At 49.5% G+C, this 23,056-nt stretch overlaps 1 protein-coding gene across 3 annotated transcripts in view; it reads left to right on the top strand.

Moving 5' to 3' along the window:
• The window catches only part of TPM2 (tropomyosin 2), an 80,209-nt gene that overhangs the window by 45,928 nt on the left and 11,225 nt on the right, over positions 1-23,056 (top strand). Inside the window, exons 5-9 of one of the 3 annotated variants that reach the window (XM_063957470.1) lie at positions 3,085-3,155; positions 16,737-16,812; positions 17,101-17,163; positions 17,284-17,353; positions 18,673-19,219. In XM_063957470.1, coding sequence (XP_063813540.1) covers positions 3,085-3,155; positions 16,737-16,812; positions 17,101-17,163; positions 17,284-17,353; positions 18,673-18,755 — 363 coding nt within the window. In that variant the 3' untranslated portion in view covers positions 18,756-19,219. Of the gene's footprint in view, positions 1-3,084; positions 3,156-5,199; positions 11,455-16,736; positions 16,813-17,100; positions 17,164-17,283; positions 17,354-18,672; positions 19,220-23,056 lie in introns of those variants that run through there. The other 2 variants (XM_063957471.1, XM_063957469.1) reach the window with 2 other exon arrangements.

Below are 23,056 nucleotides of genomic sequence, written 5' to 3'. Positions count from 1 at the left end.
TGAAGCCGATCTGTCCAGCATGTTCCTCACACACCTGTATACCTGTCTCTTACCTGTCCAGCATGTTCCTCACACACCTCTATACCTGTCTCTTACCTGTCCAGCATGTTCCTCACACCTGTATACCTGTCTCTTACCTATCCAGCATGTTCCTCACACCTGTATACCTGTCTCTTACCTGTCCAGCATGTTCCTCACACCTGTATACCTGTCTCTTACCTGTCCAGCATGTTCCTCACACCTCTATACCTGTCTCTTACCTGTCCAGCATGTTCCTCACACCTCTATACCTGTCTCTTACCTGTCCAGCATGTTCCTCTCACACCTCTATACCTGTCTCTTACCTGTCCAGCATGTTCCTCACACCTGTATACCTGTCTCTTACCTGTCCAGCATGTTCCTCACACCTCTATACCTGTCTCTTACCTGTCCAGCATGTTCCTCTCACACCTCTATACCTGTCTCTTACCTGTCCAGCATGTTCCTCACACCTCTATACCTGTCTCTTACCTGTCCAGCATGTTCCTCACACCTGTATACCTGTCTCTTACCTGTCCAGCATGTTCCTCTCACACCTCTATACCTGTCTCTTACCTGTCCAGCATGTTCCTCACACCTGTATACCTGTCTCTTACCTGTCCAGCATGTTCCTCTCACACCTCTATACCTGTCTCTTACCTGTCCAGCATGTTCCTCACACCTGTATACCTGTCTCTTACCTGTCCAGCATGTTCCTCTCACACCTCTATACCTGTTTCTTACCTGTCCAGCATGTTCCTCTCACACCTCTATACCTGTCTCTTACCTGTCCAGCATGTTCCTCTCACACCTCTATACCTGTCCCTTACCTGTCCAGCATGTTCCTCTCACACCTGTATACCTGTCTCTTACCTGTCCAGCATGTTCCTCTCACACCTCTATACCTGTCTCTTACCTGTCCAGCATGTTCCTCACACCTGTATACCTGTCTCTTACCTGTCCAGCATGTTCCTCGCACACCTCTATACCTGTCTCTTACCTGTCCAGCATGTTCCTCACACACCTCTATACCTGTCTCTTACCTATCCAGCATGTTCCTCACACACCTCTATACCTGTCTCTTACCTGTCCAGCATGTTCCTCACACACCTGTATACCTGTCTCTTACCTGTCCAGCATGTTCCTCACACACCTCTATACCTGTCTCTTACCTGTCCAGCATGTTCCTCACACACCTCTATACCTGTCTCTTACCTGTCCAGCATGTTCCTCACACACCTGTATACCTGTCTCTTACCTGTCCAGCATGTTCCTCACACACCTCTATACCTGTCTCTTACCTGTCCAGCATGTTCCTCACACACCTGTATACCTGTCTCTTACCTGTCCAGTATGTTCCTCACACCTCTATACCTGTCTCTTACCTGTCCAGCATGTTCCTCACACCTGTATACTGTCTCTTACCTGTCCAGCATGTTCCTCACACCTGTATACCTGTCTCTTACCTGTCCAGCATGTTCCTCACACACCTGTATACCTGTCTATTACCTGTCCAGCATGTTCCTCACACCTGTATACCTGTCTCTTACCTGTCCAGCATGTTCCTCACACCTCTATACCTGTCTCTTACCTGTCCAGCATGTTCCTCACACCTGTATACCTGTCTATTTCCTGTCCAGCATGTTCCTCACACCTGTATACCTGTCTATTACCTGTCCAACATGTTCCTAACACCTGTATACCTGTCTCTTACCTGTCCAGCATGTTCCTCACACCTGTATACCTGTCTCTTACCTGTCCAGCATGTTCCTCACACACCTGTATACCTGTCTCTTACCTATCCAGCATGTTCCTCACACCTGTATACCTGTCTATTACCTGTCCAGCATGTTCCTCACACCTGTATACCTGTCTCTTACCTGTCCAGCATGTTCCTCACACCTGTATACCTGTCTCTTACTTGTCCAGCATGTTCCTCACACCTGTATACCTGTCTCTTACCTGTCCAGCATGTTCCTCACACCTGTATACCTTTCTATTACCTGTCCAGCATGTCCCTCACACCTATATACCTGTCTCTTACCTGTCCAGCATGTTCCTCACACACCTGTATACCTGTCCATTACCTGTCCAGCATGTTCCTCTCACACCTGTATACCTGTCTCTTACCTGTCTAGCATGTTCCTCACACCTGTATACCTGTCTATTACCTGTCCAGCATGTTCCTCACACACCTGTATACCTTTCTATTACCTGTCCAGCATGTTCCTCACACACCTGTATACCTGTCTATTACCTGTCCAGCATGTTCCTCACACACACCTGTATACCTGTCTAATTCCTGTCCAGCATGTTCCCCACACCTGTATACCTGTCTCTTTCCTGTCCAGCATGTTCCTCACACCTGTATACCTGTCTCTTTCCTGTCTAGCATGTTCCTCACACCTGTATACCTGTCTCTTTCCTGTCTAGCATGTTCCTCACACCTGTATACCTGTCTCTTACCTGTCCAGCATGTTCCTCACACACCTGTATACCTGTCTCTTACCTGTCCAGCATGTTCCTCACACACCTCTATACCTGTCTCTTACCTGTCCAGCATGTTTCTCACCCTGTCTATTACCTGTCTAGCATGTTCCTCACGCACCTCTATACCTGTCTCTTACCTGTCCAGCATGTTCCTCTCACACCTCTGTACTTGTCTCTTAACAAGTGTCTTTTATATCGTTACCTGATACTACATGTACCATCATACCCCTCAGATATCTCTGTACTGCCCTGTATACTTCCATAACACATCTGTGGATTTGGTTGTTTCACGATCCTAAAATTTATGGGGTCAGTCCAATCCTGGGCGAAGGGTACACATTGCCGTGGCGTTTAGATGCCAGATCGGCAACGCATCTCGAACCCCCCCGTGTCCCGATTTCAGCCCTATGGAGCTGTGGTTTTGTGCAGGTTCCGGCTGCCGTAAAGCGCGGCTCTTGTCGTGCTGACTCCCGCTGACTCACACCCGCCATATTTTCGGACAGTAGGATTGACCCCTAGGTCTGGTATTTTCTGAGATGGTTCCAACATGCACGTGTGTTCTCTCGTATGCAACAGGTGGCCCGCAAACTGGTCGTTCTTGAGGGGGAACTAGAGCGATCTGAGGAGAGAGCAGAGGTTGCTGAGAGGTGAGTATGGTTTTACCATGTGCACCCAATGTAACCTACCTGCACAGAGGAACTGTAACTAAGAGCGATAACACATAGCTGGCTTTCAGAGATGACGGGCCTATTTATCATTGGGAGAATAGTTTGAAATTGATTTACGACAGATGTAATAAGGGCAGAGCCAGGCATTCGGTGGTGACCATTGCCGGGTATCGGTGGCTGTAGCCAAGGCTCACCGGTGATAACCTCCCTGTTGCTTGCTAGTTACCGAATACTCACCAAGGACAGGAACACCAGAGGTCTTCCTTTGTCAGCTCCATCTCAAGAACAGGAAAAAGGCTTTTATTACTCTCTGCTTATTATTTATTTGCTAATGACCAGTTATTATATAGCGCCCACATATTCTGCAGCGCTGTACAGAGGATATTTGGCCATTGGCATCAGCCCCTGCCAGTGGAGCTTACACTCTATATTCCCTACCACATACACACTAGGGAGCCAGTTATCCTACTAGTATATATTTGGAGTGTGGGAGGATACAAGAAAACCCAGAGAAAACCAATGCAGACACAACGGGAGCACATACAAACTCCTCATCCATTTGTATATAGCTTAACAAGAGGAGCAAGGTGGGAGCAGAAAATGGGACAAGAGGGCACGTGGAGAGAGGCATGGATGCCAGTCACTAGAACAGGAAGGGAGAAAGACAAGGTTTGGGGGAGGTATTAATGGCAAAAGAGATTACATGGTGGAGGTATAGTGGCAGAGGAGGACGGAAGTCAGTAAATTGTCATTCTCATCAGATTGAGAGTTGGAGATAGCGGTTAAAGTGGAATGCCAAGGCTGACATGCGGATTGATGTAGACTGATGGTGAAAGTCGTGGCGGAGGCGAGGGCAAGGTGATAATGGGCAGCTCCACGGTTAGCTCAGGAGAGGGAGGTGATGGAGAAGAGTCCAGTGTGAAGTAGGAGTTGTTGGGTCAAGGCGTCAAGATTACGCCTATTCAGTGGCATCACTGGGGTTGGTGACACCCATTGCACCAACTAACCCTGCCTTCGGCACACACAACCAAAAAGGATGTGGTTTTACTGGTAGGGGTGTGGCCTTGTGGCAAGCCCCCATTTAAAGTACGCTGGAGGCGTGCCTGGCAATCAGAGAGATGCGTGGCTGCCCCCGGGGGTTTTCCCTGTACTGCCCGCGCCTCCTCAGTGCAGTGCACGCTAATGTCACAGTGCAGCACTCGGCGCCCTGTCACTGAATAGGAGCTGGGTGACACCCCCTCAGAGGGTGACACCTGGTGATTTCTACACCCCCTAGAGACAGCAATGTGCCTACTTAGTGTTGGAATTTAGCCTGGTAGATGGAGAGGAGCAGAGGTTATGGCGGGAGAAAGGGAGGAGTTACTGAAATCAGGGACAGTGCAAAGGAGTGACTGCTGTGGTGGGGAGGAGAAGAAGTCCATTGAGAAAGGCCAAACGAGGAGTAGGAGAGAAGTCTGTATGTAGCAGGGTTGGTGGGACTGACATTGGAAAGAACCTTAGTTTGGTGGTGGGGAACCAAGCCAGGAGAATGATAGATAGTGGCGATCTTAAAGGAGGGTTCGGTGGAGATAACCCGGAAGATGTAGCGGTGGAAACACAATAACCAAAAGTAAAATTCGATGCCCTGGCTTCTCAGTCATCTAGCCTGATGATTGTCTTGGAACACTGGCTTTGTGGCAGAATAAGTGATACTTGGCAGCTGGACTGGAGATCTATACTTACCCTAATGGTGTTTATCAGTAGGTGTACACAGAAAAGACTGATACATGTCATCTGGGATCATACATGCATTTCTCAGTTGACCTCATAATTAGCCATGTCTATATGACCTAGTCATCAGTCTTCCATTCCCCTGGTAACAGCCATGAGCGAAGATGGATAATTTACCTGAAGCTGGGGTTATTGTAAGGAAACGAAGATTGCAGGCAGAATGTAACATTCCCTCAATGTGTAGCAGTATAACATCTCATTATCAGAAGGACAGACTCCAACTGCAACATTCTCACCTGTTTTCCTTTCCAAGTCGGTACAGGGAGCTAGAAGCAGAACTGCGCACCATGGACCAGAGCTTGAAATCTGTCATAGCAGCAGAGGAGGAGGTACTCGACAGGAGGACACATCTCCCACCTCTTCCTGTCTGTCTTCTGACCACGTTCCCCTACATAGCCAATCTTCGAGCTCTCACTCCTGGCTCCACTGTCACTCTCTGCTCTTCCTACAATGACGCTGATAGATCTGAGCCATCCACAACATGGCGGCTCTCACTCCTGGCTCTACTGTCACTCTCTGCTCTTCCTACAATGACGCTGATAGACCTGAGACAGCCACAACATGGCGGCTCTCACTCCTGGCTTTACTGTCACTCTCTGCTCTTCCTACAATGACGCTGATAGACCTGAGACAGCCACAACATGGCGGCTCTCACTCCTGGCTCTACTGTCACTCTCTGCTCTTCCTACAATGACGCTGATAGACCTGAGACAGCCACAACATGGCGGCTCTCACTCCTGGCTCTACTGTCACTCTCTGCTCTTCCTACAATGACGCTGATAGACCTGAGACAGCCACAACATGGCGGCTCTCACTCCTGGCTTTACTGTCACTCTCTGCTCTTCCTACAATGACGCTGATAGACCTGAGACAGCCACAACATGGCGGCTCTCACTCCTGGCTCTACTGTCACTCTCTGCTCTTCCTACAATGACGCTGATAGACCTGAGCCAGCCACAACATGGCGGCTCTCACTCCTGGCTCTACTGTTACTCTCTGCTCTTCCTAGAATGACGCTGATAGACCTGAGACAGTCAAAACATGGCGGCTCTCACTCCTAGCTCTACTGTCACTCTCTGCTCTTCCTACAATGACGCTGATAGACCTGAGACAGCCACAGCATGGCGGCTCTCACTCCTGACTCCACTGTCACTCTCTGCTCTTCCTACAATGACGCTGATAGACCTGAGACAGCCACAACATGGCGGCTCTCACTCCTGACTCCACTGTCACTCTCTGCTCTTCCTACAATGACGCTGATAGACCTGAGACAGCCACAGCATGGCGGCTCTCACTCCTGGCTCTACTGTCACTCTCTGCTCTTCCTACAATGACGCTGATAGACCTGAGACAGCCACAGCATGGCGGCTCTCACTCCTGGCTCTACTGTCACTCTCTGCTCTTCCTACAATGACGCTGATAGACCGGAGACAGCCACAACATGGCGGCTCTCACTCCTGACTCCACTGTCACTCTCTGCTTTTCCTACAATGACACTGATAGATCTGATACAGCCACAACATGGCGGCTCTCACTCCTGGCTCTACTGTTACTCTCTGCTCTTCCTAGAATGACGCTGATAGACCTGAGACAGTCAAAACATGGCGGCTCTCACTCCTGGCTCTACTGTCACTCTCTGCTCTTCCCACAATGACGCTGATATACCGGAGACAGCCACAACATGGCGGCTCTCACTCCTGACTCCACTGTCACTCTCTGCTCTTCCTACAATGACGCTGATAGACCTGAGCCAGCTACAACATGGTGGCTCCGACTCCTGGCTCCACTGTTACTCTCTCCTCTTCCCACAATGACGCTGATATACCTGAGCCATCCACAACATGGCGGCTCTCACTCCTGGCTCTACTGTCACTCTCTGCTCTTCCTACAATGACGCTGATAGACCTGAGACAGCCACAGCATGGCGGCTCTCACTCCTGGCTCTACTGTCACTCTCTGCTCTTCCTACAATGACGCTGATAGACCGGAGACAGCCACAACATGGCGGCTCTCACTCCTGACTCCACTGTCACTCTCTGCTTTTCCTACAATGACACTGATAGATCTGATACAGCCACAACATGGCGGCTCTCACTCCTGGCTCTACTGTTACTCTCAGCTCTTCCTAGAATGACGCTGATAGACCTGAGACAGTCAAAACATGGCGGCTCTCACTCCTGGCTCTACTGTCACTCTCTGCTCTTCCCACAATGACGCTGATATACCGGAGACAGCCACAACATGGCGGCTCTCACTCCTGACTCCACTGTCACTCTCTGCTCTTCCTACAATGACGCTGATAGACCTGAGCCAGCTACAACATGGTGGCTCCGACTCCTGGCTCCACTGTTACTCTCTCCTCTTCCCACAATGACGCTGATATACCTGAGCCATCCACAACATGGCGGCTCTCACTCCTGGCTCTACTGTCACTCTCTGCTCTTCCCACAATGACGCTGATTCGACCTGAGCCAGCCACAACATGGCAGCTCTCACTCCTGGCTCTACTGTCACTCTCTGCTCTTCCTACAATGACGCTGATGGACCTGAGACAGTCAAAACATGGCGGCTCTCACTCCTGTCTCCACTGTCACTCTCTGCTTTTCCTACAATGACGCTGATATACCGTAGACAGCAACAACATGGCGGCTCTCACTCCTGGCTCCACTGTCACTCTCTGCTCTTCCTACAATGACGCTGATAGACCGGAGACAGACACAACATGGCGGCTCTCACTCCTGGCTCCACTGTTACTCTCTGCTCTTCCCACAATGACGCTGAGAGACCGGAGCCATCCACAACATGGCGGCTCTCACTCTTGACTCTACTGTTGCTCTCTTCTCTTCCTACAATGACGCTGATAGACCTGAGACATCCACAACATGGCGGCTCTCAGTCCTGGCTCTTCTATCACTCTCTGCTCTTCCTACAATGACTCTGCTAGACCTGAGCCAGCTACAACATGGTGGCTCCGACTCCTGGCTCCACTGTTACTCTCTCCTCTTCCCACAATGACGCTGAGAGACCTGAGCCATCCACAACATGGCGGCTCTCACTCTTGACTCTACTGTTGCTCTCTTCTCTTCCTACAATGACGCTGATAGACCTGAGACATACACAACATGGCGGCTCTCAGTCCTGGCTCTTCTATCACTCTCTGCTCTTCCTACAATGACGCTGCTAGACCTGAGACAGCCACAACATGGCGGCTCTCTCTCCCGACTCTACTGTCATACTCTGCTCTTCCTACAATGACGCTGATAGACCGGAGACAGCCACAACATGGCGGCTCTCACTCCTGACTCCACTGTCACTCTCTGCTTTTCCTACATTGACGCTGATAGACCTGAGACAGACACAACATGGCGGCTCCCACTCCTGGCTCTACTGTCACTCTCTGCTCTTCCCACAATGACGCTGATAGACCTGAGCCATCCACAACATGGCGGCTCTCACTCCTGACTCCACTGTCACTCTCTGCTCTTCCTACAATGACGCTGATAGACCTGAGCCATCCACAACATGGCGGCTCTCACTCCTGACTCCACTGTCGCTCTCTGCTCTTCTCACAATGACACTGATAGAGCAGAGACAGCCACAACATGGCGGCTCTCACTCCTGACTCCACTGTCACTCTCTGCTTTTCCTACAATGACGCTGATAGACCTGAGACAGACACAACATGGCGGCTCCCACTCCTGTCTCTACTGTAACTCTCTGCTCTTCCTACAATGACGCTGATAGACCTGAGCCATCCACAACATGGCGGCTCTCACTCCTGACTCCACTGTCGCTCTCTGTTCTTCTCACAATGACACTGATAGACCGGAGACAGCCACAACATGGCGGCTCTCACTCCTGACTCCACTGTCACTCTCTGCTTTTCCTACAATGACGCTGATAAACCTGAGACAGACACAACATGGCGGCTCTCACTCCTGGCTCTACTATCACTCTCTGCTCTTCCCACAATGACGCTGATAGATCTGATACAGCCACAACATGGCGGCTCTCATTCCTGGCTCTACTGTTACTCTCTGCTCTTCCTACAATGACGCCGATAGACCTGAGACAGCCACAACATGGCGGCTCTCACTCCTGGCTCTACTGTCACTCTCTGCTCTTCCTACAATGACGCTGATAGATCTGAGACAGCCACAACATGGCGGCTCTCACTCCTGGCTTTACTGTCACTCTCTGCTCTTCCTACAATGACGCTGATAGATCTGAGACAGCCACAACATGGCGGCTCTCACTCCTGGCTCTACTGTTACTCTCTGCTCTTCCTACAATGACGCTGATAGACCTGAGACAGTCAAAACATGGCGGCTCTCACTCCTAGCTCTACTGTCACACTCTGCTCTTCCTACAATGACGCTGATAGACCGGAGACAGCCACAACATGGCGGCTCTCACTCCTGACTCCACTGTCACTCTCTGCTTTTCCTACATTGACGCTGATAGACCTGAGACAGACACAACATGGCGGCTCCCACTCCTGGCTCTACTGTCACTCTCTGCTCTTCCCACAATGACGCTGATAGACCTGAGCCATCCACAACATGGCGGCTCTCACTCCTGACTCCACTGTCACTCTCTGCTCTTCCTACAATGACGCTGATAGACCTGAGCCATCCACAACATGGCGGCTCTCACTCCTGACTCCACTGTCGCTCTCTGCTCTTCTCACAATGACACTGATAGAGCAGAGACAGCCACAACATGGCGGCTCTCACTCCTGACTCCACTGTCACTCTCTGCTTTTCCTACAATGACGCTGATAGACCTGAGACAGACACAACATGGCGGCTCCCACTCCTGTCTCTACTGTAACTCTCTGCTCTTCCTACAATGACGCTGATAGACCTGAGCCATCCACAACATGGCGGCTCTCACTCCTGACTCCACTGTCGCTCTCTGTTCTTCTCACAATGACACTGATAGACCGGAGACAGCCACAACATGGCGGCTCTCACTCCTGACTCCACTGTCACTCTCTGCTTTTCCTACAATGACGCTGATAAACCTGAGACAGACACAACATGGCGGCTCTCACTCCTGGCTCTACTATCACTCTCTGCTCTTCCCACAATGACGCTGATAGATCTGATACAGCCACAACATGGCGGCTCTCATTCCTGGCTCTACTGTTACTCTCTGCTCTTCCTACAATGACGCCGATAGACCTGAGACAGCCACAACATGGCGGCTCTCACTCCTGGCTCTACTGTCACTCTCTGCTCTTCCTACAATGACGCTGATAGATCTGAGACAGCCACAACATGGCGGCTCTCACTCCTGGCTTTACTGTCACTCTCTGCTCTTCCTACAATGACGCTGATAGATCTGAGACAGCCACAACATGGCGGCTCTCACTCCTGGCTCTACTGTTACTCTCTGCTCTTCCTACAATGACGCTGATAGACCTGAGACAGTCAAAACATGGCGGCTCTCACTCCTAGCTCTACTGTCACTCTCTGCTCTTCCTACAATGACGCTGATAGACCTGAGACAGCCACAGCATGGCGGCTCTCACTCCTGACTCCTCTGTCACTCTCTGCTCTTCCTACAATGACGCTGATAGACCTGAGACAGCCACAGCATGGCGGCTCTCACTCCTGGCTCTACTGTCACTCTCTGCTCTTCTCACAATGACACTGATAGATCTGGGACAGCCACAACATGGCGGCTCTCATTCCTGGCTCTACTGTTACTATCTGCTCTTCCTAGAATGACGCTGATAGACCTGAGACAGTCAAAACATGGCGGCTCTCACTCCTGGCTCTACTGTCACTCTCTGCTCTTCCCACAATGACGCTGATATACCGGAGACAGCCACAACATGGCGGCTCTCACTCCTGACTCCACTGTCACTCTCTGCTCTTCCTACAATGACGCTGATAGACCTGAGCCAGCTACAACATGGTGGCTCCAACTCCTGGCTCCACTGTTACTCTCTCCTCTTCCCACAATGACGCTGATATACCTGAGCCATCCACAACATGGCGGCTCTTACTCCTGGCTCTACTGTCACTCTCTGCTCTTCCCACAATGACGCTGATTCGACCTGAGCCAGCCACAACATGGCAGCTCTCACTCCTGGCTCTACTGTCACTCTCTGCTCTTCCTACAATGACGCTGATGAACCTGAGACAGTCAAAACATGGCGGCTCTCACTCCTGACTCCACTGTCACTCTCTGCTTTTCCTACAATGACGCTGATATACCGGAGACAGCAACAACATGGCGGCTCTCACTCCTGGCTGCACTGTCACTCTCTGCTCTTCCCACAATGACGCTGATAGACCTGAGCCAGCTACAACATGGTGGCTCCGACTCCTGGCTCCACTGTTACTCTCTTCTCTTCCCACAATGACGCTGAGAGACCTGAGCCATCCACAACATGGCGGCTCTCACTCTTGACTCTACTGTTGCTCTCTTCTCTTCCTACAATGACGCTGATAGACCTGAGACATCCACAACATGGCGGCTCTCAGTCCTGGCTCTTCTATCACTCTCTGCTCTTCCTACAATGACTCTGCTAGACCTGAGCCAGCTACAACATGGTGGCTCCGACTCCTGGCTCCACTGTTACTCTCTCCTCTTCCCACAATGACGCTGAGAGACCTGAGCCATCCACAACATGGCGGCTCTCACTCTTGATTCTACTGTTGCTCTCTTCTCTTCCTACAATGACGCTGATAGACCTGAGACATCCACAACATGGCGGCTCTCAGTCCTGGCTCTTCTATCACTCTCTGCTCTTCCTACAATGACGCTGCTAGACCTGAGACAGCCACAACATGGCGGCTCTCTCTCCCGACTCTACTGTCACACTCTGCTCTTCCTACAATGACGCTGATAGACCGGAGACAGCCACAACATGGCGGCTCTCACTCCTGACTCCACTGTCACTCTCTGCTTTTCCTACATTGACGCTGATAGACCTGAGACAGACACAACATGGCGGCTCCCACTCCTGGCTCTACTGTCACTCTCTGCTCTTCCCACAATGACGCTGATAGACCTGAGCCATCCACAACATGGCGGCTCTCACTCCTGACTCCACTGTCACTCTCTGCTCTTCCTACAATGACGCTGATAGACCGGAGCCATCCACAACATGGCGGCTCTCACTCCTGACTCCACTGTCGCTCTCTGCTCTTCTCACAATGACACTGATAGACCAGAGACAGCCACAACATGGCGGCTCTCACTCCTGACTCCACTGTCACTCTCTGCTTTTCCTATAATGACGCTGATAGACCTGAGACAGACACAACATGGCGGCTCCCACTCCTGGCTCTACTGTAACTCTCTGCTCTTCCTACAATGACGCTGATAGACATGAGCCATCCACAACATGGCGGCTCTCACTCCTGACTCCACTGTCGCTCTCTGTTCTTCTCACAATGACACTGATAGACCGGAGACAGCCACAACATGGCGGCTCTCACTCCTGACTCCACTGTCACTCTCTGCTTTTCCTACAATGACGCTGATAAACCTGAGACAGACACTACATGGCGGCTCTCACTCCTGGCTCTACTGTCACTCTCTGCTCTTCCCACAATGACGCTGATAGATCTGATACAGCCACAACATGGCGGCTCTCATTCCTGGCTCTACTGTTACTCTCTGCTCTTCCTACAATGACGCCGATAGACCTGAGACAGCCACAACATGGCGGCTCTCACTCCTGACTCCACTGTCACTCTCTGCTTTTCCTACAATGACGCTGATATACCGGAGACAGCCACAACATGGCGGCTCTCACTCCTGGCTCTACTGTCACTCTCTGCTCTTCCTACAATGACGCTGATATACCGGAGACAGCCACAACATGGCGGCTCTCACTCCTGGCTCTACTGTCACTCTCTGCTCTTCCTACAATGACGCCGATAGACCTGAGACAGCCACAACATGGCGGCTCTCACTCCTGACTCCACTGTCACTCTCTGCTCTTCCTACAATGACGCCGATAGACCTGAGACAGCCACAGCATGACGGCTCTCATTCCTGGCTCCACTGTCGCTCTCTGCTCTTCTCACAATGACGCTGATAGACCTGATACAGCCACAACATGGCGGCTCTCACTCCTGGCTCCACTGTCACTCTCTGCTCTTCTCACAATGACATTGATAGACCTGAGACAGCCACAACATGGTGGCTCCCACTCCTGGCTCCACTGTAACTCTCTGCTCTTCCTACAATGACGCTGATAGACCTGAGCCATCCACAACATGGCGGCTCTCACTCCTGACTCCACTGTCGCTCTCTACTCTTCTCACAATGACACTGATAGACCGGAGACAGACACAACATGGCGGCTCTCACTCCTGACTGCACTGTCACTCTCTGCTCTTCCTACAATGACGCTGATAGACCAGAGACAGCCACAACATGGCGGCTCCCACTCCTGTCTCTACTGTAACTCTCTGCTCTTCCTACAATGACGCTGATAGACCTGAGCCATCCACAACATGGCGGCTCTCACTCTTGACTCCACTGTCGCTCTCTACTCTTCTCACAATGACACTGATAGACTGGAGACAGACACAACATGGTGGCTCCGACTCCTGGCTCCACTGTCACTCTCTGCTCTTCCTACAATGACGCTGATAGACCTGAGACAGCCACAACATGGCGGCTCTCACTCCGGGCTCTACTGTCACTCTCTGCTCTTCTCACAATGACGCTGCTAGACCTGAGACAGCCACAACATGGCGGCTCTCTCTCCCGACTCTACTGTCGCTCTCTGCTCTTCCCACAATGACGCTGATATACCTGAGACAGCCACAACATGGCGGCTCTCACTCCTGACTGCACTGTCACTCTCTGCTCTTCCTACAATGACGCTGATAGACCTGAGACAGCCGCAACATGGTGGCTCTCACTCCTGGCTTCACTGTCACTCTCTGCTCTTCCTACAATGACGCTGATAGACCTGAGACAGCCACAACATGGCGGCTCTCAGTCCTGGCTCTTCTATCACTTTCTGCTCTTCCTACAATGACGCTGCTAGACCTGAGACAGCCACAACATGGCGGCTCTCTCTCCCGACTCTACTGTCACACTCTGCTCTTCCTACAATGACGCTGATAGACCGGAGACAGCCACAACATGGCGGCTCTCACTCCTGAATCCACTGTCACTCTCTGCTCTTCCTACAATGACGCTGATAGACCTGAGACATCCACAACATGGCGGCTCTCAGTCCTGGCTCTTCTATCACTCTCTGCTCTTCCTACAATGACGCTGCTAGACCTGAGACAGCCACAACATGGCGGCTCTCTCTCCCGACTCTACTGTCACACTCTGCTCTTCCTACAATGACGCTGATAGACCGGAGACAGCCACAACATGGCGGCTCTCACTCCTGACTCCACTGTCACTCTCTGCTTTTCCTACATTGACGCTGATAGACCTGAGACAGACACAACATGGCGGCTCCCACTCCTGGCTCTACTGTCACTCTCTGCTCTTCCCACAATGACGCTGATAGACCTGAGCCATCCACAACATGGCGGCTCTCACTCCTGACTCCACTGTCACTCTCTGCTCTTCCTACAATGACGCTGATAGACCTGAGCCATCCACAACATGGTGGCTCTCACTCCTGACTCCACTGTCGCTCTCTGCTCTTCTCACAATGACACTGATAGACCAGAGACAGCCACAACATGGCGGCTCTCACTCCTGACTCCACTGTCACTCTCTGCTTTTCCTACAATGACGCTGATAGACCTGAGACAGACACAACATGGCGGCTCCCACTCCTGGCTCTACTGTAACTCTCTGCTCTTCCTACAATGACGCTGATAGACATGAGCCATCCACAACATGGCGGCTCTCACTCCTGACTCCACTGTCGCTCTCTGTTCTTCTCACAATGACACTGATAGACCGGAGACAGCCACAACATGGCGGCTCTCACTCCTGACTCCACTGTCACTCTCTGCTTTTCCTACAATGACGCTGATAAACCTGAGACAGACACAACATGGCGGCTCTCACTCCTGGCTCTACTGTCACTCTCTGCTCTTCCCACAATGACGCTGATAGATCTGATACAGCCACAACATGGCAGCTCTCATTCCTGGCTCTACTGTTACTCTCTGCTCTTCCTACAATGACGCCGATAGACCTGAGACAGCCACAACATGGCGGCTCTCACTCCTGACTCCACTGTCACTCTCTGCTTTTCCTACAATGACGCTGATATACCGGAGACAGCCACAACATGGCGGCTCTCACTCCTGGCTCTACTGTCACTCTCTGCTCTTCCTACAATGACGCTGATAGAACGGAGACTGCCACAACATGGCGGCTTTCACTCCTGACTCTACTGTCACTCTCTGCTCTTCCTACAATGACGCCGATAGACCTGAGACAGCCACAACATGGCGGCTCTCACTCCTGACTCCACTGTCACTCTCTGCTCTTCCTACAATGACGCCGATAGACCTGAGACAGCCACAGCATGACGGCTCTCATTCCTGGCTCCACTGTCGCTCTCTGCTCTTCTCACAATGACGCTGATAGACCTGATACAGCCACAACATGGCGGCTCTCACTCCTGGCTCCACTGTCACTCTCTGCTCTTCTCACAATGACATTGATAGACCTGAGACAGCCACAACATGGTGGCTCCCACTCCTGGCTCCACTGTAACTCTCTGCTCTTCCTACAATGACGCTGATAGACCTGAGCCATCCACAACATGGCGGCTCTCACTCCTGACTCCACTGTCGCTCTCTACTCTTCTCACAATGACACTGATAGACCGGAGACAGACACAACATGGCGGCTCTCACTCCTGACTGCACTGTCACTCTCTGCTCTTCCTACAATGACGCTGATAGACCTGAGACAGCCACAACATGGCGGCTCTCACTCCTGACTCCACTGTCGCTCTCTACTCTTCTCACAATGACACTGATAGACTGGAGACAGACACAACATGGTGGCTCCGACTCCTGGCTCCACTGTCACTCTCTGCTCTTCCTACAATGACGCTGATAGACCTGAGACAGCCACAACATGGCGGCTCTCACTCCTGGCTCTACTGTCACTCTCTGCTCTTCTCACAATGACGCTGCTAGACCTGAGACAGCCACAACATGGCGGCTCTCTCTCCCGACTCTACTGTCGCTCTCTGCTCTTCCCACAATGACGCTGATATACCTGAGACAGCCACAACATGGCGGCTCTCATTCCTGACTGCACTGTCACTCTCTGCTCTTCCTACAATGACGCTGATAGACCTGAGACAGCCGCAACATGGTGGCTCTCACTCCTGGCTTCACTGTCACTCTCTGCTCTTCCTACAATGACGCTGATAGACCTGAGACAGCCACAGCATGGCGGCTCTAGAAGCAGAGACAAACCACCAAATTTCATCAATATTGGCTTGTTCCATGCACTATTACTTTGTAGTCATCGCTATGGTATTGCCTGGTGTGTATCTACGTAGTCCATATGTGGGTGTATGGTGGCACTATAATCCTGGTATTGGCCAAGTGGAAGGTTTTGCAGACACAAGAGTAGATATATGGCATATACTGGTGTTAGCGGTTTTATTCTCCTCATGCTTTATATATATCTCAGTCTATCTATATTACTGTATTTTGCTGTCACTTCATTCTCTGTTTTCTTTCCCACACAAACTCATTGTTACTATTCTACCGTTTTATTTTCTACCTCCCTTGTCTTCTCTGTTCCACCATTTTGTGTACCCCCAAATCCCCACTTCCCATTTCCGTCCCCTGTGTTAATATCTTGGAACAGTAAATGTGGTGACTTGGAGGAGGAACTGAAGAATGTCACCAATAATCTTAAGTCCATTGAGGCTCAAGCTGATAAGGTATCCAGTGTTTGCGTTCAGGATAGTATTACCTGTTCTAACACGTAGAGACACTCCTAATACTGCAGGGACCCCAGTAGTATCTTGCTGTTGTATGTTGTGGAGGTTCCGTCCCTCCAGTATGTAGTGAACGCCAGTCCCGTCTGTCCCGACACATGATGGCTCCAGCTTCTAACACTGCTAATCCTAGTATGAAACGCGGTGTGATTCACAGATCTTCTTGTTCTTTGTCTCTGATTTATGGAAGGATTGTCATTTTCCTAATATTATCCATGTGTCCTGTCATAGTATTCATCAAAGGAAGACAAATATGAGGAAGAGATCAGGCATCTTACGGAGCGGCTGAAGGAGGTAAGACCGCGCTGGTGTAAGCAGCAGAGATGATTGACATCTCCACATTTTGGGCCACAGAAGGTTTTTGCACCGCTTACATTTTACATTGTTTAAGTTGTTGTTTCATTGTTTCCTCAGACGGAAAGCAGAGTAGAGTTTGCAGAGAAATCAGTGGCCAAGCTGGAGAAGACCATTGATGATCTGGAAGGTAACATTATTTTCACAGGTTGCTGACATTTCTCAGCAGTCTGTTGCCCTTGCACCCTTATGTACAAATGTGTCCTTATATACCTAGCCTCAATACAGATGGAACCACGCTAATCGTGACTGCGTCTGCGACTTGTTGCACCCGGTGAGGCACACCACTGGGAATGAATGGGAAGCGTGTGTGCCGTAGACATGCAAGCGCCTTATTCACTTTGAACGGGAGCGTCTCTGTACGCTCTGCGGCGGGCCGAGGTGCAGACTCGCCTAGGCACGCCGCGCACCCCCAGCTCCCATACAGCGCGAGGCGCCTGGTGTGAGCGAACCGCGCCCACTGATGTAGTGTCGCAACTTCTCCTTTAACTTTGAGTCTTATTCGCACCACAGAGGCAACGAAACATCACTCAGGTTGTTCCAGAGAAGCCGGGGTGCGACTTTAACCTCACAGGAACTAGTTCTAAATACTGTATGTACAAAGTGACGGATGAAGCTCATTGTAACTGGGCGTGAAAAGGCCGCAGTTGCTGTATGGTAGCACTTTGTATACACATTCAGACACACAGGTATACAAGTGTCACATAATAAGTAAATCAGTGCGGTCCTTTGAAGCAGCTTTGTTGCGTTGCATTGAGACTATGATGCACATTCGAGGAGACGCTTGGCACAATCTGAGTCGCAGGGGATATGAGAAGGGCTGTTTGGCGCTATTGCGACAGTAGTGTATGACGACTCATCTCTGCAGGGGATTAATATGGTATCCTGGCTGTGGTGATCCCAGCGGTTGGGAGACCGATGCCAGAATCCCGACGGCCAGGAATACCAGCGGCGAGCGCATTGCGCCCCCTCGTGGGCTCACTGTGCTCGCCACACTTAGGGTCGTGGTTATATTTCCCCTCGGGTGGTGGTCCACGAGTTGGGATTTCAGCCGGCGGTCGGGATTCTGACGCCGGTATTTCACCAGTTGTTGGAATTCCGGCGTTGGCTCCTGACAGCCGGAACCCCGACAACCATCAAATTGAATGCCTCCCCTCTGCAGTAGTCTGTTTTAGTTTGAGGTTATATCTGTAGCAGATTTTTTACACTTTGATTTTCTTATGTCATTTTAATCTTTTCACTTTTCATGTCATTTTCCCGGACGTCACTTCTTGTTCCTCCTTGTTTTCATGTAACAACGTCTCCTCCCACCCACACGTATTCTTCCTCCTGTGTCATCCTCTCCAATCTAAATGTTCCTTCTAATTGATCTTTGGTCTACCCATACGTCCTCTCCACCCGTCATGGTGTCCTCTCCTATTCTGTGTGTCTGCTGTTGATGTTCTCCAGATGAGGTGTATTCTCAGAAGATGAAGTATAAGGCCATCAGTGAGGAGCTGGACAATGCCCTTAATGACATCACCTCCCTCTGAGCTCGGTTTCCAGACGTTGTCTCACCTGCCATGATCTGTCCTTTTACCACCTTCTCCTGCTGTGCTCATGGCACCTTCCACCCTCTACACAAGACTCTCTTTCGCTGCCTGTCCCTGGATTACTGCTACATCACTTGTGTGTTATCTTTATTTCATGCATGTCTCCCAGCCTTACCCAGCCATGGGGTACTTAGTGTCCAGCCACTGCCTTTTCCTTCTGGTAATGACTGCAGGAAATGCCAGTGTGTTACCAGCTCCTCGTGCATTGTACATAAACCTGGATCTGCCTCATTGACTGTGTAGAATGTGTCAGTCTCTGTCTCAGGATGTGAGTGGGTGCAGGAGAGTGCTAGTGATGGGTACAGATTTACATGCCATATGGACGTCCTCTGGGGATACGTCCCCACTACAATATGAGGTTGCATCGCTCTTTGCTGACAACTAAATAAAGTCTATCTTCTCTACCTACCTGCTTCTTCTTATTGTCTCACTGTCTCCATTTCTTCTTCACATTCAGATGCTTAGTCCCATAAAAAATACAAACTAAAGGACCTTAATCCATGAAAAAAATCAAGAAATCTTCTTTATATATATATATAACTATTGTTATATGTTTTTATATATGCTATTGTTTTACCGAACACGCTTTATGGGTATCTTGTGTTATAGATAAGCAGATCCTGTGGTGTAGAGCAATGTATCAGATCATTCTGTCATGTAGACCAATGTATCAGATCATTTATATGGTGTACACCATTGTATCAGATCATTCTGTGGTGTAGACCAATGTATCAGATAATTCCTGTGGTGTAGGCCAATATATCAGATCATTCCTGTGGTGTAGACCAATATATCAGATCATTCCCGTAGTGTAGACCAATGTATCAGATCATTCTGTGGTGTAGACCAATATATCAGATCATTCCCGTAGTGTAGACCAATGTATCAGATCATACTGTGGTGTAGACCAATGTATCAGATCATTCCTGTGGTGTAGACCAATATATCAGATCATTCCCGTAGTGTAGACCAATGTATCAGATCATTCTGTGGTGTAGACCAATAAATCAGATCATTCATGTGGTGTACACCAATATATCAGATAATTCCTGTGGTGTATACCAATTTATCAGATCATTCTGTGGTGTAGACCAATGTATCAGATCATTCCCGTGATGTAGACCAATGTATCAGATCATTCTGTGGTGTAGATCAATGTATCAGATCATTCCCATGATGTAGACAATGTATCAGATCATTCTGTGGTGTAGACCAATGTATCTGATCATTCACGTGGTGTAGACCAATATATCAGATCATTCCCGTAGTGTAGACCAATGTATCAGATCATTCTGTGGTGTAGACCAATATATCAGATCATTCCCGTAGTGTAGACCAATGTATCAGATCATTCTGTTGTGTAGACCAATATATCAGATCATTCCTGTGGTGTATACCAATATATCAGATCATTCCCGTAGTGTAGACCAATGTATCAGATCATTCTGTGGTATAGACCAATATATCAGATCATTCCTGTGGTGTACACCAATATATCAGATCATTCCTGTGGTGTACACCAATATATCAGATCATTCCTGTGGTGTAGACCAATTTATCAGATCATTCCCATGGTGTAGACCAATGTATCAGATCATTCTGTGGTGTAGATCAATGTATCAGATCATTCCTGTGGTGTAGACCAATTTATCAGATCATTCTGTGGTGTAGACCAATGTATCAGATCATTCTGTGAATTGATGGCAAAATACTTTTATCTCAGATAAGCAATTCTCTGAACAAGATTGGAAAATTCACCAGAAAGTGGGAGAATTGCAAACATTAAGGGAATATAACATATCACTTATGGAGTGAAAAGTCATTGGGCAATGTCAGAGACTTAAGCTACGTATATTTTAAAATGCTTAGAGCAAAGCCCTCAGTGAGTACAATGTGTGGAAACATGATAGACAAATTGGGGAGAAAGGATAGTTTGGAGAGGTTGAATAGATTGGAAAGGTATCCTTGATTGGACAGGTAGGATAGATTGGAGAGGTAGAAGAGAGTGGGCAGGTGGGATAGATTGGACATGCACTATAGAATGGAAAGGTAGGGTTGATTGGACAGGTATGATAGATTGGAGAGATAGGATACATTGGAAAAGTAGCAGAGATTGGACAGATGGGATATGTTGAAGAGGTGGGACGGATTGGAGATGTAAAATAGATAGGAGAAATAGAATACACTGGGATAGATTGCAGAGGTGGAATAGATTGGAAAGGTAGGGTAAATTAGGTGGCGTAGACTGGAAAGACAGGATAGATGGGAGAGGTATAAATTAGGTGGCATAGACTGGAAAGACAGGATAGATGGGAGAGGTAGGGTAAATTAGGTGGCATAGACTGGAAAGACAGGATAGATGGGAGAGGTAGGGTAAATTAGGTGGCGTAGACTGGAAAGACAGGATAGATGGGAGAGGTAGGGTAAATTAGGTGGCGTAGACTGGAAAGACAGGATAGATGGGAGTGGTAGGGTAAATTAGGTGGCGTAGACTGGAAATACAAGATAGATGGGAGAGGTAGGGTAATTTAGGTGGCATAGACTGGAAAGACAGGATAGATGGGAGAGGTAGGGTAAATTAGGTGGCATAGACTGGAAATACAAGATAGATGGGAGAGGTAGGGTAAATTAGGTGGCATAGATTGGAAATACAGGATAGATGGGAGAGCAGTGCCGTAACTAGGCATTTTAGCGCTGTGTGCAAGAAATGGCATTGGCGCCCCCCACAAACACACACCAAGCAAGATAGGGGCAGTGCGCGCCGTAGGCGCGCAAAAAAGAATATAGGGGCGTGGCTTCATGGGGAAGGGGCGTGGCCACAAAATAATACCAATTCATACTACAGTGCACAGTAGTCTCCATTTTTTTAATTACGCTGCACAGTAGCGCCACTACACCAGGTAGAGCCCCTTTTACACATTACGGCAGACAGTCCCCCTTTTTACACATTACGGCAGAAAGCGTCCCCCTTTTACACATTACGGTAGAGAGCGTCACCTTTTTACACATTACGGCAGACAGCGTCCCATTTTTACACATTAAGGCAGACGGTGTCCCCCTTTTTACACATAACGGCAGACATCGTCCCCTTTTTTTACACATTATGGCAGACAAAGTCCCCTTTTTACACATAACGGCAGACAGCGTCCCCTTTTTTTACACATTACGGCAGACAAAGTCCCCTTTTTACACATAATGGCAGACAGAGACCCCTTTTTTACACATAACGGCAGACAGCGTCCCCTTTTTACACATAACGGCAGACAGCGTCCCCTTTTTTTTACAAATTACGGCAGACAGCATCCCCTTTTTTTACAAATTACGGCAGACAGCGTCCCCTTTTTTACACATAACGGCAGACAGCGTCCCCTTTTTTACAAATTACGGCAGACAGCATCCCCTTTTTTACACATTACGGCAGACAGCGTCCCCTTTTTTACACATTACGGCAGAGAGCATCCCCCTTTTTACACATAACGGCAGACAGCGTCCCCTTGTTTACACATTACGGCAGACAGCGTCCCCTTTTTACACAGTACAGCAGACAGAGACCCATTTTTACAAAAAGAGAGAGTGGGAGCGAGGAAGAGAGAAAGAGAGAGGGGAAGAACATGAAAGAGACAAGGGGAAGGATCTGAGAGAGAGAGAGGGTGGGATGCACCAATGTATTAGCGCTGCGATTTGTGTGCTTTTCTGTCTACAATACTCCTTCGCATATGGAGGAAAGCCTTTTAGGGCACTCGCGCTGTTTGTGGTGTCCGCATACCAGTCTGGCTCGCATCCCGGCGGCATCGCGGCTTGTCCTCATAGACTACTATGACTGGTCTCGTCTTCCATCTAATGCTTGCAGTTCAAGGGACTTTGTGGATATATTAGACGGAGATGCTGATCTCGAATGCTGTTATTGCTTTTAAGTGTCCGAAGTAAGATAGTTTTAGCTGTACACTTTTTTTTTTCTCTTTGTGCACAATTGGTTTAATTTCTTTTTGTATTCCCCGATTTACTTGCCTATTGTAGTGGAATATGTGGGTGGGTGTATTCAGACAGGGGTGTTCGTAGGCGGTATCACCTTACTTCCTTCATTGATGGTCCTTATCCCCAACCTGCCCCCCTCCCCCTCTCTCTCCCTCCTCACCCTCCGCTGCCGTAAACCCTGCCACCCGGGTGTTGGCTAATCCTAAACTCGGGGAGGCACGGCTACAGGGGACACTAGGACATCGCGGAGGAAGCGTGTTATCACA

Source organism: Pseudophryne corroboree, chromosome 1 (genome assembly GCF_028390025.1).
Source record: "Pseudophryne corroboree isolate aPseCor3 chromosome 1, aPseCor3.hap2, whole genome shotgun sequence".
Classification (NCBI taxonomy): Eukaryota; Metazoa; Chordata; class Amphibia; order Anura; family Myobatrachidae; genus Pseudophryne; species Pseudophryne corroboree.
This window is presented reverse-complemented; position numbering and strand designations above follow the sequence as displayed.